This window comes from Palaemon carinicauda, chromosome 17, assembly GCF_036898095.1.
Source record: "Palaemon carinicauda isolate YSFRI2023 chromosome 17, ASM3689809v2, whole genome shotgun sequence".
Classification (NCBI taxonomy): domain Eukaryota; kingdom Metazoa; phylum Arthropoda; class Malacostraca; order Decapoda; family Palaemonidae; genus Palaemon; species Palaemon carinicauda.
The window spans coordinates 58,343,067-58,358,617 of NC_090741.1; the positions used below are offsets into that span (position 1 = coordinate 58,343,067).

General features: G+C 41.5%; 2 protein-coding genes across 10 annotated transcripts in view; one reads left to right on the forward strand and one right to left on the reverse strand.

The window, feature by feature from the left end:
• Positions 1–4,655, forward strand: part of didum (dilute class unconventional myosin) — a 309,989-nt gene extending 305,334 nt beyond the window's left edge. For all 8 annotated transcript variants that reach the window (XM_068391077.1, XM_068391078.1, XM_068391073.1 and 5 more), the window contains 2 exons: positions 2,553–2,672; positions 2,852–4,655. In XM_068391077.1, coding sequence (XP_068247178.1) covers positions 2,553–2,672; positions 2,852–2,977 — 246 coding nt within the window. In that variant the 3' untranslated portion in view covers positions 2,978–4,655. The remainder of the gene's footprint in view (positions 1–2,552; positions 2,673–2,851) is intronic.
• Positions 4,656–14,474: 9,819 nt separating this feature from the next.
• LOC137656790 (iron-sulfur cluster transfer protein NUBPL-like) overlaps positions 14,475–15,551 on the reverse strand; it is a 127,764-nt gene continuing 126,687 nt past the window's right edge. For both annotated transcript variants that reach the window (XM_068391086.1, XM_068391085.1), the window contains exons 7-8: positions 14,751–14,848; positions 14,475–14,590 (exon numbers count right to left, since the gene is read on the reverse strand). In XM_068391086.1, coding sequence (XP_068247187.1) covers positions 14,525–14,590; positions 14,751–14,848 — 164 coding nt within the window. In that variant the 3' untranslated portion in view covers positions 14,475–14,524. The remainder of the gene's footprint in view (positions 14,591–14,750; positions 14,849–15,551) is intronic.

Here is a 15,551-nt window from a genome sequence, read left to right on the forward strand (position 1 = left end):
GTCTTATAAGGGCCAGAAGTTTTGAACCCCATGTGATGGGCTGCCTTTGAACTACTGTACTGTATATATATTGGTTATCCATGTTATCAGGAGGGGCCCTACTAGGGCCATATCTTGAAGCCTGATATTAACATTACTGTATTTCCCATACTATCTATCTCCCCTACTCTTGCCTTTTCACTTGATTAGCAAGTTTGTTTCTGATTCCTCTGTTGCAGCCATGCCTTGGTCATGCAAATCTTGAGAGCTACTTTATAAAGAATAAATACAAGAGGTAGTGAAGGGTGTTCTGCTGTCTCCTCTGCCTTGGAAGATACATATTCGGGAAAGTTTCCCTAGGCCTACTAATTATTTTGCTTATCAAGTTACCTCATGGAGGGCTATTCTGTCTTGTAATAATACTTCAGAGGTTTCTTCATTTCTACCTTTGTGCTTTCCAACCCTTCTCCTTCCCTCCATATGTCTTCTACTGACTGGTCATCCAGCATTTGACTAATTCAACTCTGCGAATGCTGCCTTCATGGATTTCACAAAACACATATTATGTGATGCTAGGTACCATAAAAATGGTTTGAATGCCCAGGGATACCTTACAGCTGATGGGTCTTTGTTACGATCGTTCTCTGCTTCCTTCACTGTCTTCTGCAATTGTCTCATCGTATCTTGTAAAGCCTGCAGTATTGGTTGCTTCTGAAATGTCACCTACTGTTCCTTCCACTTTGAGTTGTACTTTAGGAATACCTTTCTTGGCTTATGGACTCAAATTATTACCGTTAGAATATCATTGTAAGAGTTATGAGGAAAATGATCCCTACAGCCTTGTGTCAAGAGATATAAATCCCCCAACATAATTTTAAAGCATCCTCTGGTTATGCAGACTTTATTTAGAGTGTAGCCATCTGGGAGACTAGCATCGAAAACATATATCATGGCATTCAGTTGTTATTGAGTGTGACTTCCTTCACAGTTGTAACTGTGACAGCTTTAGTTCCCTCAGGGACAGTTTTGACTCCCGTCATTGCTCATCAGGTCATAGCAGAAGGTATACTGTACTTCAAGTATGGAAAAGGGTATATTCTGTAGCTAACGTAAGTGTTTTCCCACTAAAGATTTGCTCAAACCTGGTCACCCTAGATAGATGGAATGATCTTGTTCCTCCCAGAACTCCACCTGGTTCATAAGTTCCCCGTACTCCTGTCACCCTACTTGCTCCTTCCAGGGCGAGTTTTAATTTACTCTAACATCAAATATATAGTGTGTGGTTCCAGTAGAGGTTACAACTATCCCTTGTGAACTCCTCACTTTTGTTTTTACTTACTCAGAGAGAATGGCCGTCTGGAAAAAATAGGCGTATATGTTGTATGATTGCCGCATGTTTTTTTCACCACAGAAGTCATTACTTGTGGGCTTCCCACCTGTTCATTGCCACAGATATCAACCCTGTAAATTCTCCATCCTCTTTCTTATATAAGGGATTGGACCTGAGAAGTCCTCACAAAAAATTACTCTTGGTAGGAGGTACTTAACATTATTCAGTGCCCAAGAGCAGCATTCATTTTGAACATTACAATTGCTTTGCTAGTTTTCTTTTGGCTTCTGTAATGCAATTGATAAATATCATCAGGTGTTACCAGATCATTTTTTTCTCGAGTAGAGCTTCCATCATACTCATTTCCTGCATGCTGTACCAGTAGAGCAGTGCTCTGCTTAGGAAGAGGGAATGACTTCTAAGGACCACTAAGGTTTATTCTTTCCATAATCTTTGGTAAAGAAGTTTGCTAAGAATCCTACCTCCACAGCCAACAACAATGCTTTCTTGAGCATAGAAATTTGTGCTATGACCTCTTGGGACTGAAGACCGGAGAGATACAGGAGCGCTCTTTGTTGGCTAAGGTAAAAAAAGGACAATGTGCTTCATTGTCACAACAAGGAACTTCTCATCCAATATTCGGAGAGCTTTGGCCAGAGCAAGCTCAATGGCCAGCGAATATAAAACCGAAGATCAGGAATTATCTTGAAGTGTAGGCCTCCCTGGTTCTCTAGGGGGAAGCAGGGGAGTTTACTTCCTTGTACAATTCTCCTTAAGGACAAGGTCGCTGATCATCTTCGGTGTGCCGATGAAACCAAAGGAGAACCTGGATGGTGGTTAGTAGAACCTAGGTAATTCTTCATTGGCCATTACCAGCTGTTACCAGAATCTACCCCTACTAAAAGACTTAGGTTTGTATACCTAGAAAAAATAAAAATTACTTTTAAAATTTTATATTTTGAAAACAGCATGAGGTCTTTACATAGCAATGAAGGCCTAGAAGATGATCAAATTAAGGAGCAGGCTTAGCACTAAAGCTTTAAACAGGTCAAATTTGTTCCAGCACACTCACTGTTGGACAAAATTATTGATAACTACCTGTCAGCTTAAAATATTTACCACCAGTCCGGTAAAAGGTTTTCTGTTCAAATTACAGTACTGTACTGATACGTACCAGTATTTAATTTTCCAACAATGCAACATAATAAATAGACTACTCATACTGTAATCATTATTTTTCCAGATCATAAAAATCCTTAACCTCTATACACCTGCTGATGATTTTGAGGAGAGAGTGCCTATTAGCTTCATTCACAAGATCCAAACAAAGTTACAGGAACGAGCAGAGGGTGAACAAGCTCAGGTAAGTTTTGTTTATAAGGTGGTTATACTAGAAATGAGATCATAAACTGTCTATAACATAAACATTTGCAAACCTCATATTAAACCTCTCCATTTAAGTGCACTCTGAATGGTTTCCCTCATATTGTTTCATAAAATGTTATTATCTAAAGCCATTAAGACACTTGATTGATATTCCAGGCAACGTTGTTGATGAATACCAAATTTGCCTTCCCCGTGAGATTCCCATTCAACCCTTCAAGCATTCATCTTGAGGATATTGAGTTACCAGATTCTCTAAGCCTCAGCATGTTGAAGAAAGTTTAATAAGGAACTTGGGGGTTATATATATTTGACAAATGCTTTAAATGGACTGGTAGTCCAGTGTTAGTACTTCTGTAAATTTTATACTATGATAAACATTCCTTAACATTTTCTTTATGATATTTATAGAACACATTGAAAATCATTTTGTTCATATACTTTTAATTGAAAGTGAAAATTGCATTTGTGAGCTGTTTTTGCTTGGGCATATATAAGAGATTGAATTTGCAAAGAAATTAAATACTGTACATTCCATAACATTCGCTATAAGTTTTATGTATGATATTTTAAAACCATGTCATTTTGAAAATGTTAGCGGCCAGAAGGGCCTAACGTGACCTTCATTGCAGCTTGATTGCTGTTTATGGAGTTTTGTGCTTATCATGAAGGTGCAGGATAATAAAGTCACTGCAAGTACCTGTGTGGCTACAATAAAAGCATTTTTTTACTTGTACTAATGTGATGGAGATTTCAATCTCCTCCTCTTATGCATTCCATGCACATTCCAGAACATATATTTGAATATTAGTGTATTATATGATTGATAGTGTTATTTATTTATTGTATGGATGTTCAGAGTTTATGGCAAGCATGATTCTTGCTCCTTTTGGTTCCTACATAAAATAACATATACAGTAATACAGAATTATGTAAAGTTAATAGTTCAGCTTTGACAAGTTAATTGTAATTTTCAGTAAAAGAAAATTATTCACGTGTTCTGTACGTATGTACATACATACACATGAAACATACATAAATAATATACATACTGTACAGAAATAGTATAGGGGGGAGTTTATCCTTCAAGGAAATAGGGGTAAAAACAATAATGTACTTAAGCAAAACTGCAATTTCCTTGATGATCTCTTTCAAAACTTAAAAACATATACGAGGTGATAAAAACAGATTGTATTCTTGTTCAGTAATATTCTGTAAATAGTTAATGTATGTATGGAATTTATTTAAAACTGCAGCTTTGGTGCTTACAAGCACCGTCACAATTGTTTGTTTAGTTACATGAAAAGTATCAAAACTTTGTACTTGTTAATTTCCAGCAATGATTTTTTAATATATAGCAGCTTATGTGTGTTATTGTGTAATTTTTGTGCAGATGCAGATCTTAATAGTGAATGTAGCTAAAAGGTAAAAGTTGGGTCAGTGGACACTGGTACATCTACCGTTTGCTCTAATAGGTATAGCCAGTTTTATGTAGATTTATAAGGTTTGTCATGCAATTTTCAAAACTGAATTTACATGAACAGACATTGGGTAAGCGCTCCAGATTATTTGCTACATATCACATAAGAAACCCATCATAAAAGCAGCTGCCCCTTTTTCATCACTCACGAGAATCTGGATCTTGAGTTAGCCTAATATATTGCATAATTTTTAACTTCTGTGATGTTAATTAGCAGTTATTTTTCCCAAATGCATAATTGGCTTAACTTTAAATATTTTTGAGTTAGGAGCCAATTACAATTTTCCTCTGCATTGACCTGATACATTATCAGATCAGTATATTTTACATTTTACATGAACCAGATGGATAAATTTGCATTTATTTTTTCTTAATGATTAAGAAAGACTTGAGATTGTTATGTATATAAGATCTGAGTGGAATCATGTTGCCCTGTGTTGCTTTGTGATTAAAATGTCAATTGGAAATTAAACCGAAATTATTTTCCAGCTTTTCTTTACCAATCATTCGGGTGGTATTGTGGTAAAGAACTCGGTCAAATTGGATTCATATACAAGAAGCCTTATGTGACAAGAGACTAGTTTGCCATAACTTGCGGACTACAGGAGGGCAGCTCTACATTTCCAAGAGACTCCTAACAGTACAAAGGACCATTCTCAATTTATGGATTCCCCACTCAAGATTACCACCATTTAAAGGCATGTCTCAGGTCCTTCCCCATGGAGACTGGGGCAGTTACTGAAGACCTACAAGGTACCTAGTGGCATATGGTTATTACAAGTCTTTTGGAAGTACATTAAAGCAATTACCTCTGAGGCATTCAAAAGTTCCAGAGTGCTTCCAATCACTCACTTTTACAAAGTTTACAAAGAAGTTGTAAAAATGTATGTAGTCTTCTGATATATCTTGAATGACTGGCTTAATTTTCTTATGAGCATTCGACATCCTTCAAGGTTTAGCATAACAAGACTAACACCTTTCTCTCATCAAATTTTCCTGTCAACTTTACTACCTAGTAGACAACCGAGCATTCCTTTGACAAGCTGAAGGTTACACTCATCGTGGATAACAAAGCAAACTTCAATTTAAACAAATTTCTGGTAAAAACATTCAACTATCAGGAAAGGGTATAATGTTCCAGAACCAACTTCGGATGTAGAACATGTTCGGATGTCGAAACGAATTTTCCCATAAGAATACATTGAAATAGGATTAATCCGTGGTCGAGCCCAAAAACCTATGATAACTTCTTAATAAACTACTACACATAATTTCCCATGAGAATAATGCACACTAAATTAGATAATAGACATGTAAAAAAAGAAGAATTAGCAAAAAATGATATATAAGAAACGGGTTTTTAGCGTCACTTGACCTTAGAAAGTCCAGCGCAGGTGTTGTTGGTCTTGCTACGCAGAGAGGAGACGGACGGGCGGCGAGGAGGTAGAGAGGTTAACTACGATAAACGTACACTACCGTAACTTATTCTAACTTACACTAAGTGAACTTTAACATAGCTTTTTTTTTTTTTTTTTTTTTAATTTTTTTTTACATTTTCTTTTTTTCTTTTTGATGATTAATTTTAATCACTTTCACTCTCTACACTTGAAATTGATTGAATTTCTTTCGCTTCACTCTTTGCCGTTTTCTTTGTTTCACTTTCTTTCGCTTCACTCTTTGCCGTTTTCTTTGAATCACTTACATCCTCTTCATCACGAGTTCGCTTCGTAGTTTTTTTAAAGAAATTATCGATAGATAGTTGCTTGGTACGGCTTTTCAGAATGTTTCGAAAGTGAGTTAGGCAAACATCATCGAACTGCGCAACTACACGACAAACCTGCAATTTTTTTGGGTGGTATTTGTCGATGAAGTCGACCACGTCTTGATATTTTCCTAACACCTCTTTTATATGCGCCGAACCTAACATGTTCTACCTCCTCGCTCCCTTCCTCGTCATCACTCATGTGCTCAGACATAGCATGGAGTTCCTTGAGCTCCTCTGTGGTAAGTTCGTCGTGATGTTCGGCGACGAGTTCCGTAACGTCATCTGCGTCGACCTCCAGACCCATGGACTTGCCAAGGGAGACGATTTCCTCTACGTCTTCCGCTCCACCCACCACGGGATCAGGTTCTGGGTCAAAACCTTCGAAATCTCGGGGAGAAACTGCATCAGGCCACAGCTTCTTCCAGGCAGAATTGAGGGTCCGTCGAGTTAATCCCACCCAAGCCTGATCTATGATCTTCAAGCAGTGCACGATGTTGAAGTGGCTCCTCCAAAATTCACGCAAAGTTAAGTTGGTGCTTTGCGTGACATTAAAGCACTGCTTAAATAAGTGCTTTGTGTACAGCTTCTTAAAATTAGAGATGACTTGCTGGTCCATGGGCTGGAGGATAGAGGTGGTATTCGGTGGAAGATACAACACCTTTATGAACTTAAATTCATCGAAGATATCATCTTCAACTCCGGGGGGGTGAGCCGGTGCATTGTCAAGGCATAGCCGGCACTTTAAAGGCAATTTCTGTTCATGAAGATACTTCTTCACAGAAGGGCCAAAAACTTGGTTAACCCATTGCACAAAGAACTGCCTAGTGACCCAGGCCTTCGAGTTGGATCGCCAGAAAACATGAAGCTGGTCCTTATCGACGTTGTGTGCCTTAAAGGCCCTAGGGTTCTCGGAATGGTAAACCAGTAAGGGCTTGACCCTAAAGTCCCCGCTAGCGTTGGCACATAGGGCAAGAGTCAACCGATCCTTCATTGGCTTATGCCCAGGCAATTTCTTCTCTTCGGCGGTGATGTAGGTTTGACTGGGCATCTTCCAAAACAGCCCGGTTTCATCACAATTAAACACTTGCTGCTCTACGTAGCCTTCTTCCAGCACGATCCTTTCAAAGTTCTTGACAAAGTCAGTTGCAGCCTTTGTGTCCGCACTAGCAGCCTCTCCGTGGCGAACAACTGAATGAATCCCGGACCATTTTTTAAATTTCTCAAACCAGCCACGAGATGACTTGAAATCGTCTGAGGAAGGTTCAGTTGAACTCTCCCCAGCATCACCCCCAGAGCTCTCCTCTTTCAAGTCCGTAAAGATGGCGTGCGCCTTCTCGCAGATGACGGTTTCGGTGATGGTGTCGCCAACAATCTCTCTGTCCTTGATCCAGACTAGCAGAAGTCGTTCCATCTCTTCTATGATAGGGCTACGGCGTTTTGAAATAATGGTGATCCCCTTCGAAGGTTTCACTGCTTTAATAGCTTCCTTCTGTTTAAGGATTGTCGAGATCGTCGACATATTACGGCCATACTGTTTAGCAAGTTCACTCGCGGAGGCCACGCTCATGTTTTTCAATAATTTCCTGCTTTACGTCTAAAGAAAGCATTTCCTTCTTCCTTTTCTCACCACTACCACTACCACTTGCAAAACTAAGCCTTTTAGGACCCATACTTTACGTAAATTACCGTAAAAGGATGCACGTAAAAAATCACGATTAAAACACAGTTAATAGCAGAACGCACAGGGCACAACCGCAAGAAGCCGACGAGAACAGAGGACTGACCCAAGCCGCGCTAATTGAGGGTCCCTCCGAGGTCGAAGTGCTGCCTTCTATCGGCGGAAATAAAAAACACATCAGGCGCTATGAGCACCGACTACGCGTACGAGTATTGTTTACTTCGGGTGTCGAAAAAAAAATTCGTGTGTAGAGTAGGAACGTGTTCGAATTGTACTTCGCGTGTCGAAAAATTCGGATACAACCGGTACGACGAAAATTGCTTACTTCTTGTCGAAATAAAATTCGGGTGCAGAGTAAAAAATTTGCTCAAATTTTACTTCGGATGTTGGAAAATTCGGATGTAGAGGTTCCACTGTATTAGGAAAGGTACAATACTCCGGGAGAATCCTCAGTCAAGATTGACATCTCAACCAGTAGGAAAAGTGCAATGCTTCAGATCTCTTTGTCAAAAATGAGCTTTTAAATCATTATGAAAGGTAGAAGGCTGCTGAAGAGACCTCTTGCAAAGCTGCTCTTTAGCAAGACAAGTACCTTCACTAATTCCTTTGAGGTGGGAAAAGGCTTGAACTGTCGCATGAAAACTTGGTGACTTTTTGACTTTCCTATAGCTTTGAAATGAGAATTGCTTTCTATTTGCCAAAAGCATAAGACTGTTTCCCAAAGGAGATTATTACTAGCTCAGGATCACTTAATCTTTTACCAAGAAAAGAAAAAAACAAGCAGCTTCTTGTTTGCTCTGACAACCTCTTATTTCCCAGATAATGGGTATTAGAGGTAAATGCAGTAATTCTAAACAAGGATCTTATTAGATATCAGAAATTTGTTGCGGTACAAACCAATCTTCGTCCTTTACAGAGGAGAGAGAACAGCGAAGCTGGAATAAACGGCAGTTATATAACAAGATGTAAATTCTTGGTCGGTAGTTACCAACTGGGAGCAGGGAAAGCCGATCTCCTCTGCTTGCTCACCGAATAATCACTTTATTAGCAGCCATCAGTGAGAAAAGACATTTCCCACTGGTAGGAATATTGGCAATCTTAATTTCTTTTCTTTTTCCAGCATGTTAGCATCTTTGGATCTTCTGAGGGGATGCCTGCAGATATGCGGAAGTGTCCGGGGTGTCAGACAAGATTTATGACACCGTTATGAGCTTCAGGGAAACGGATCCTCACCTTTTGCGCCTGGGCAGTCCTCCCTTGTGATGAGGTTTTGGAGTGTTCACCCTCCCAGTGTGAAAGGTATGGGAGGTGGAAGAATTAGTCCAAGAGGTAGTCTTTACTTTAGGGATCTTCCGCGAAGTTGAAGAAGTCCTGACTTCTTCCTCTGACCCCTTGTACCTTGCCCTTCGACCTTTACCCATCAGTCAGTCACCTCCAAGGCCAGTCAGGTAAGTGGTGACACTTTGATTTTTGGCCAAACCTTGAGGCAAAGAGACCTTTCTGTTTTCCCTAGCAAAACTGGAGGGCTTCCTCCCTAGGTAGCCTTCGGCTTCTTTCCAGATAGACAATGCCTTATAATTGTTATGGACCTCCTTCGAACTTCAAGGTCCTCCTCCTAAGGAGTGTCTGGTGGAGGTAATCACTTCAGGATAATGTTATGCCTACAGAAGTCATCAGCTTTTCCCCCCTCGAGAGCCCAGGGGAAGTAGTCCATCCTCGCTGGCCTTCTATCCCCAACATCATCTGCCCCCGTTTCTGGACCACTGTCGAAGACCACCAAAGGAAACCTCTCTCCTAAAGGCCCTTCTTTAGGAAAACATGCTTCTGCTTATGGCTTGCCTTAAGATCGCCCGCTTGCAAAGGACTGTAAGTGAGGGCGAGGGACTTTGCCTGAACATCATTCCTCTGAAGAACACAGACCAAAGGATACCTGATCATTATGCCTACAGGCGAACCCTCCTCAGCACTAGCTCTCTAGCGTCTGCTCGCAAAGTTATGAGGCAACCTTTGGCCTGCCCTTTTTCTCCAGTCAGAAAATCATAGACTACAAACCTTAACAAGATGCGCCTCGTCTAAACGAACTTCGCCAACCAGCGTTGACGAAAGATACAATAACAGCCAGGAGGATCTTTCTAGGGATCCTTCAATAAAGAGGACTAAAGCATTCATCCCTCAATGAGCTATGCTTTAATTTAATGAATTCGACATGGTGCCGATAAAGCTTGACAACCCACAACGGAGCAATCGAAGCCGACAAGACATCCCCCTGAGGTAACCATCAACCTCACACTTATCGGGGATCTCTGTCTACTAGGGAGATAACTCTGGTTGACAATTATCAGTTGTCACCGATCAAGTTTGACATGACCTCTGCTCACTCTCTCCTCAGACATGGAAAAACGATGAAGCAGATTAACAGCACGCTCCAAACCAAGACAGATCCAGACCAGTGATGGATCTTTCTGAGTATGCCAAAGAGAGGAAGTGGATGCATTACAAAGAACAGGTATAGTGCTCCAGTAGATCCTAGACCTCAAAAGGAGCCCCAGGACCTTAGGAGTATGGCTTCTAATTGCTCTCTGCCTCAGTCTCCTCACAGGAGAGAGGAACTAGATTTGCTTAGACTTCGACCCCCTCCCAAGACTGACAAGGTATGATAGTGAAGATGACGCCATCGGATCTGACGGTGCCCTTCTTCAACTGGCCACCGCTACAGCATCGGATACGGAGGAAGGCAAGTCATATTCGACCTTCTCAATTCATCTGCAAAATCAATAGCCTGGGAGAGAGACCTTGCTCTCTTCCCAAGGGTAGGAAAGCTGCCATCGATTGGCTTTGTTGTGCACCTCTGGGTACTAGACCTCGCCTATAGCTTCCCTGGTCAGTCCTGGCTTTGGTAGGACTATATACTAGGTAGACATGCGGGTCTCTGCAAGAAAGGGTTCCTAGAGGGCTTTCTCATGGCAGAGGAAATACTACCGCACACAAGAGGCTTCTTCCACCTTAACTCTTGATCTTGCAGTGGCTGCGTTGACTCCGGGTGTCTCAGTCCATCACCTTCACTTCAACTGAGGTTTCGAGTAAGGAGAGAAGAGTGATGGCTACTCTTCTGGCTGCCTCCTGGATTGACTACTGGTCAGGCATGGTCAGCTACTTGTCCAAACCTGATAGGAGAAAGGCTCTCTTCATCATCATCCTCACGGGAGCTAGAGCTATGGAGTTCCTGATTCACCAAGCTTCCAACCAGTGGGTGAACTGGAAGTTGAAGCAGTGCGATACTGTAGCCTACAAATTTCATTATATTGGCCGAAAGGAGATATTGGACCTTAGGAATGCCTCACTAAAGGGACCTGCTCTCTTCTCTAAAGAAGTTGTAGCAATATCCAGGAAATGGAGGAAAGTCAGCCAGGACTTGTGGCTACGCAGAGCAGTGTCCTTCCGACGATTGCATCCCCCTCCACCTCCAGTCAAGAAAGCACATAGACACCAGCTAGGCAGGCTCAGAGGCAAGCACAGAGAGGCGACTCCTGTCCCACTCCATCTATTCTGAAGTGGGGAAACAAACCAGTCCTTATCAATTTAACAGTATCAAGGCAGTGGCCGACACAGGAAAGGATAAGGATGACAAGCCTGCTAGGGGGACAATTCTTCCATGATGCCACTTGCGGGAGGGTTCCTGCAACCCAAATGGAGATGGAGATTGTATTATGGGGCAAAGAGATGGACGGTAAGCATCCTTCAATTCGGATACCGCCTCCTCATTCATCAGCACTTTCCCTCCCCTAATTCCATCACCAGCATCATCATCATCTTATCGCCAGGGACTGGCGAAGGATGTAGCCCTTCAGGGACAAGTCCGGGAAATGCTGAAGAAGGGTGCTCTCTAAGAGATCAGTGACAGGTCTCCAGGCTTCTTCACTCGACTCTTTCTGGTTGAAAAGGAGTTTGGAGACCGGACACCTGTCATAGACCTGTCGGCTCTGAACTAGTTTGTACTATAAATATTGTTCAAGATGGAGTCCGCAGCAACAGAGAGGCAGGCAATTATGTCTTTGGTCTTCATGATGACAACAGATCCCAAAAGATGTATACTTTCAGATCCCAATTCTTCCTACCTCCATATCATCCTGACCAGCAAAGTATTGGACTCTCAACAGCACCACGTCGTCGCCAGTCTTTACACTAGTATCAGCATGGGCACACGCCAACGGCATTCATCTCTTACAAATGGCTGATATGGAGGAAACACTTCTCCTTCACCGAGACAGGCTAATTTTGTTTTGTCACTATCTAGGGATCATAGCGAATTGGAAAAAGTCCATCATAGTGCTAAAGTAAAGAATAGTTTACCTCAGAAAGGACATCGACACTGTCCTTGGGAAAACCTTCCCATCTCGGGACAGGGCAACACGCCTGAGACGGCCCTTCCATTCTTTAATCAGCCCCAATTGCCAGCCTTACAGTGCCTAAAGTTACTGGGTCACCTAGTATTCCTACAGACGTTCCAATAGAAATTGAAGGGACAATAGTCTCAACATCTGGACCACCCTATTTCATTGGTCCAGATAGGGGAAGAGGCCAGACACAAAATAGAATGGTGGTTAGAAGAGACGAACCTCTCAAGGGGCTCACCCCTTATGAGGCCTTCTCCAGAGCACTTGTTCACGGACACATCAAAGGAAGGTTGTGCTGCACACCTCGATCTACATATGCCATCAGAACAGTGGTCCAAACAAGAGCGTTGATGCCATATAAACACATTGGGAGCTGCAGGTAGCCCTTCTGGCACTCCACACTTTTGCCTCCTTTTAGTCAGTCACTCAGTGGGGTTAATCATCAACAACACCACCGTAGTGGCATATGTGAACAAACAATGAGGTCCTGTCATTGCAGCTTTGCCCAAAAGCAGTAGAAATCATTGAGCGGGCAGTGCTCTACTCGATTACTCCGACAGCCTGCTTCATTCCAGGCAGAAGGAACATGTACCAGACAAACTGAGCAGGAGAATGCAAGTGGTTGGCCCCAAGTGGACTTTGAATCATTGGATAGTGACCGAGATCCTGACTGAGGGTTGTCGACGATTGGACTGTTTATGACCTCATTAAACGACAAGCTCCTGAAGTCTCATAACGCTGGACTAAAGTCTTTTTGGTCGGCGACTTCATTTTTGGTGAAGGAGCAACATCTTGAGGTTCAGTAGCCGAGGGTTAAGTCTTAGATACGTGTGCTGGGAGGTTGAAAGAGCAAGTGCTCCTCTTATCCCTCTCACCAGACTTCAAAGTTGATGATTTGGGAGCTAGAAATGACATTACTGCAGTGGAAGGGGTCACTGGTTCCTCTTAAACAGAAGGTGAGGATACATCAATGGTCGTTTCGTCTAATGGTGCCTATTCAGGTGGACGAGAAGATGGTAAGGTTGCAACAAGGGAAGGCTTAAAGGTCCTAGCATCAGCCAACACCTTCAGAATCTTCTCAAGCTGACTGAACACCAACAATGCCTAATGAAGGCCAAACCTAACGCATGTCCAAGTTCTCCTACATATCGTTGTCGCTCAGCACAACTGAAGGCAAACTTTGAGGGGGAAAGCAATACAGTACTAATGCACTCCCTGAAGAAGGCATCGAAAGAACCCAGCCTTAGAGGAATCCGAGAAAGGTGAAGCAGGTCGAGAAGTCTACAACAACTTGGGCGTTGCCCTATCCAAAGCCAAAGAATTCCTCTCTTAAGACTACTTCTTGCTAAACTCCACCCACTGCAGAGCAGGCAAAGATTTACACTCCTCACCAAGGGATGACTGCCACCAGTCATATGACACACCATGCAAAAGACATGATGATGAGGATCCACTGCATGGTTGGACATGACCTAAACACATCTTTTGCCAGGTCACACTCGCATTTCTGTATGTGGAGTCTCCATACGTCAATATCCACACTTCTGAAAAGAAAAACAAAAAGTTTAAACAGTCAGGTGAAGTAACGGGACTTACATCGGATCAGTTCAAGGCCGATTTCAAGTACTGTAAGCTTGGCCAATTGTAGGGTCGGTGGGTTTACCCCTCCACCTCCCCACAACTACATCATCATCATTAGAAGTTTGATGGCTGTTCCAACTGGGTTGAAATCATACAACTATTTAAGGACGATGATTAGCATTCGTGTAGGATCAAATTTCTATTTTTTCAGAGCAACATTAATCATATAGAGCCTTTAAGGCATTTTGAGTGGCAAGCAAATAACTTGGTTTCCTGTTATAACTATTTTCTCAGACAATTTGGTCTTGTAGTTTCAACTTCAACATCCACCAGGCCTAATACTCTTAAGGCTCTATGGTACTGTTATTCCAAAAACAGTGTGATGTGTTAGTCGAGTCCTTTCAAACTGTGCTTCTTTCCTTAATGTTAATCTTTCTGATAGCTGGTTATAAAAACTGTCCACAATTTTGTAAAATTTTTAGTTGTGTACTAAGAGCTGCCCTGCTTAAGCTTATAAAAGCTGTAATTGAGGAGTTGGGGTTCATTAACCCGAAACCAGTGATTGAGATCTTTTTTGTTATTTCTCGAAGTGTGTCTGCACTTAACAGACAAAGCATGTGTGTCAGTTGTCTCTCCAAGTTGTTTTAAGAAGCTGCTTTAAGCGGGGACTTCTTTGTTAGTCCTTCCTGTCATTTTTAGGAGTCTATGCTCATTGAATTCGTTGCCAGAAGTCCTTTACAGAGACCATTGCTCACCACCTAGTATAATGAACTAAACTGCTTTGCAGGATTCAAGTCCCAGGCTTTGACCTATATATTATAATACAATTCAAATCCATTTCAATTAGTAAGGCTGAAGTCTTAATTTTAAAAAGATTAATGGTAATTATTATGATAAATTTAATAACCATATATACAAAATATTGTCTATGTAATCAACTACCTTTTTTTAACGATATGTTGTTCATCAAATGTTTTGCTATACTTCTATAACTCGCTGCCTGTAAGAAAAAAAATAGCAATGTGAGTTCCTAATACTAAACATTGTCATATAGGCTAAGGGACATGGAAAAAATATCTGGATAGATAACTTGGTTATTAATCCTATTCATTTTTTATCAGAATTAATTTATTAAATTTGATTTAACAATTGAAACTTACCTGAGCACTTTCAGGATGTGAAATTAATATAGGCTGGCCTTCATCAGCACACTGGCGAATCTTTGGATCCAAAGCTACATCCCCTAGTAAGTCTATACCTATTGGATAAATAACAAAATGTAGGTAGTTACATAGACAGTTTTATATTTCTTGAATTCATATTTTTATAACCCTGCATTTCCGGTACGCCCTGCTGCTTCCTCCGGTGCCTTAGATGACCGCGGAGGTAGCAGCAGTAGGGGATTCAGCATTATGAAGTTTCATCTGTGGTGGATAATATGGGAGGTTGGGCTGTGGCACCCTAGCAGTACCAGCTGAACTCGGTTGAGTCCCTGGTTAGGCTGGAGGAACGTAGAGAGTAGAAGTCCCTTTTTTGTTTTGTTTCATTTGTTGATGTTGGCTACCCCCCAAAATTGGGGAAGTGCCTTTGGTATATGTATGTAAGTATGTATAACCCTGCATCAAATATGGAAAACTTTGCATACTGAATTTCAAGCATCTCTATGTGTATACTTGATCGTTACTAAACTGTACTTTAGTTATCAGAAGAAAAACTCTAAGTGGAGAATGTCACATCAAGAGTTGCCCTCTTCTACAAAACTAAAAAGAGAGGATCAGAAGTCAGCTGAGAACTAGCTAATGAAAGCCTGTAAAATTTTGGCTAGGAAGCCCAGCTACTGAACATGAACTCAGAAGTCTCTCACTTGGTGCCACGAGATTAACCAATGCAATGAGTACATATATATAACAAAAAAAAAACTTGGTCTCTACAGAACCTTACTCGATAAAAGGGGTATCACT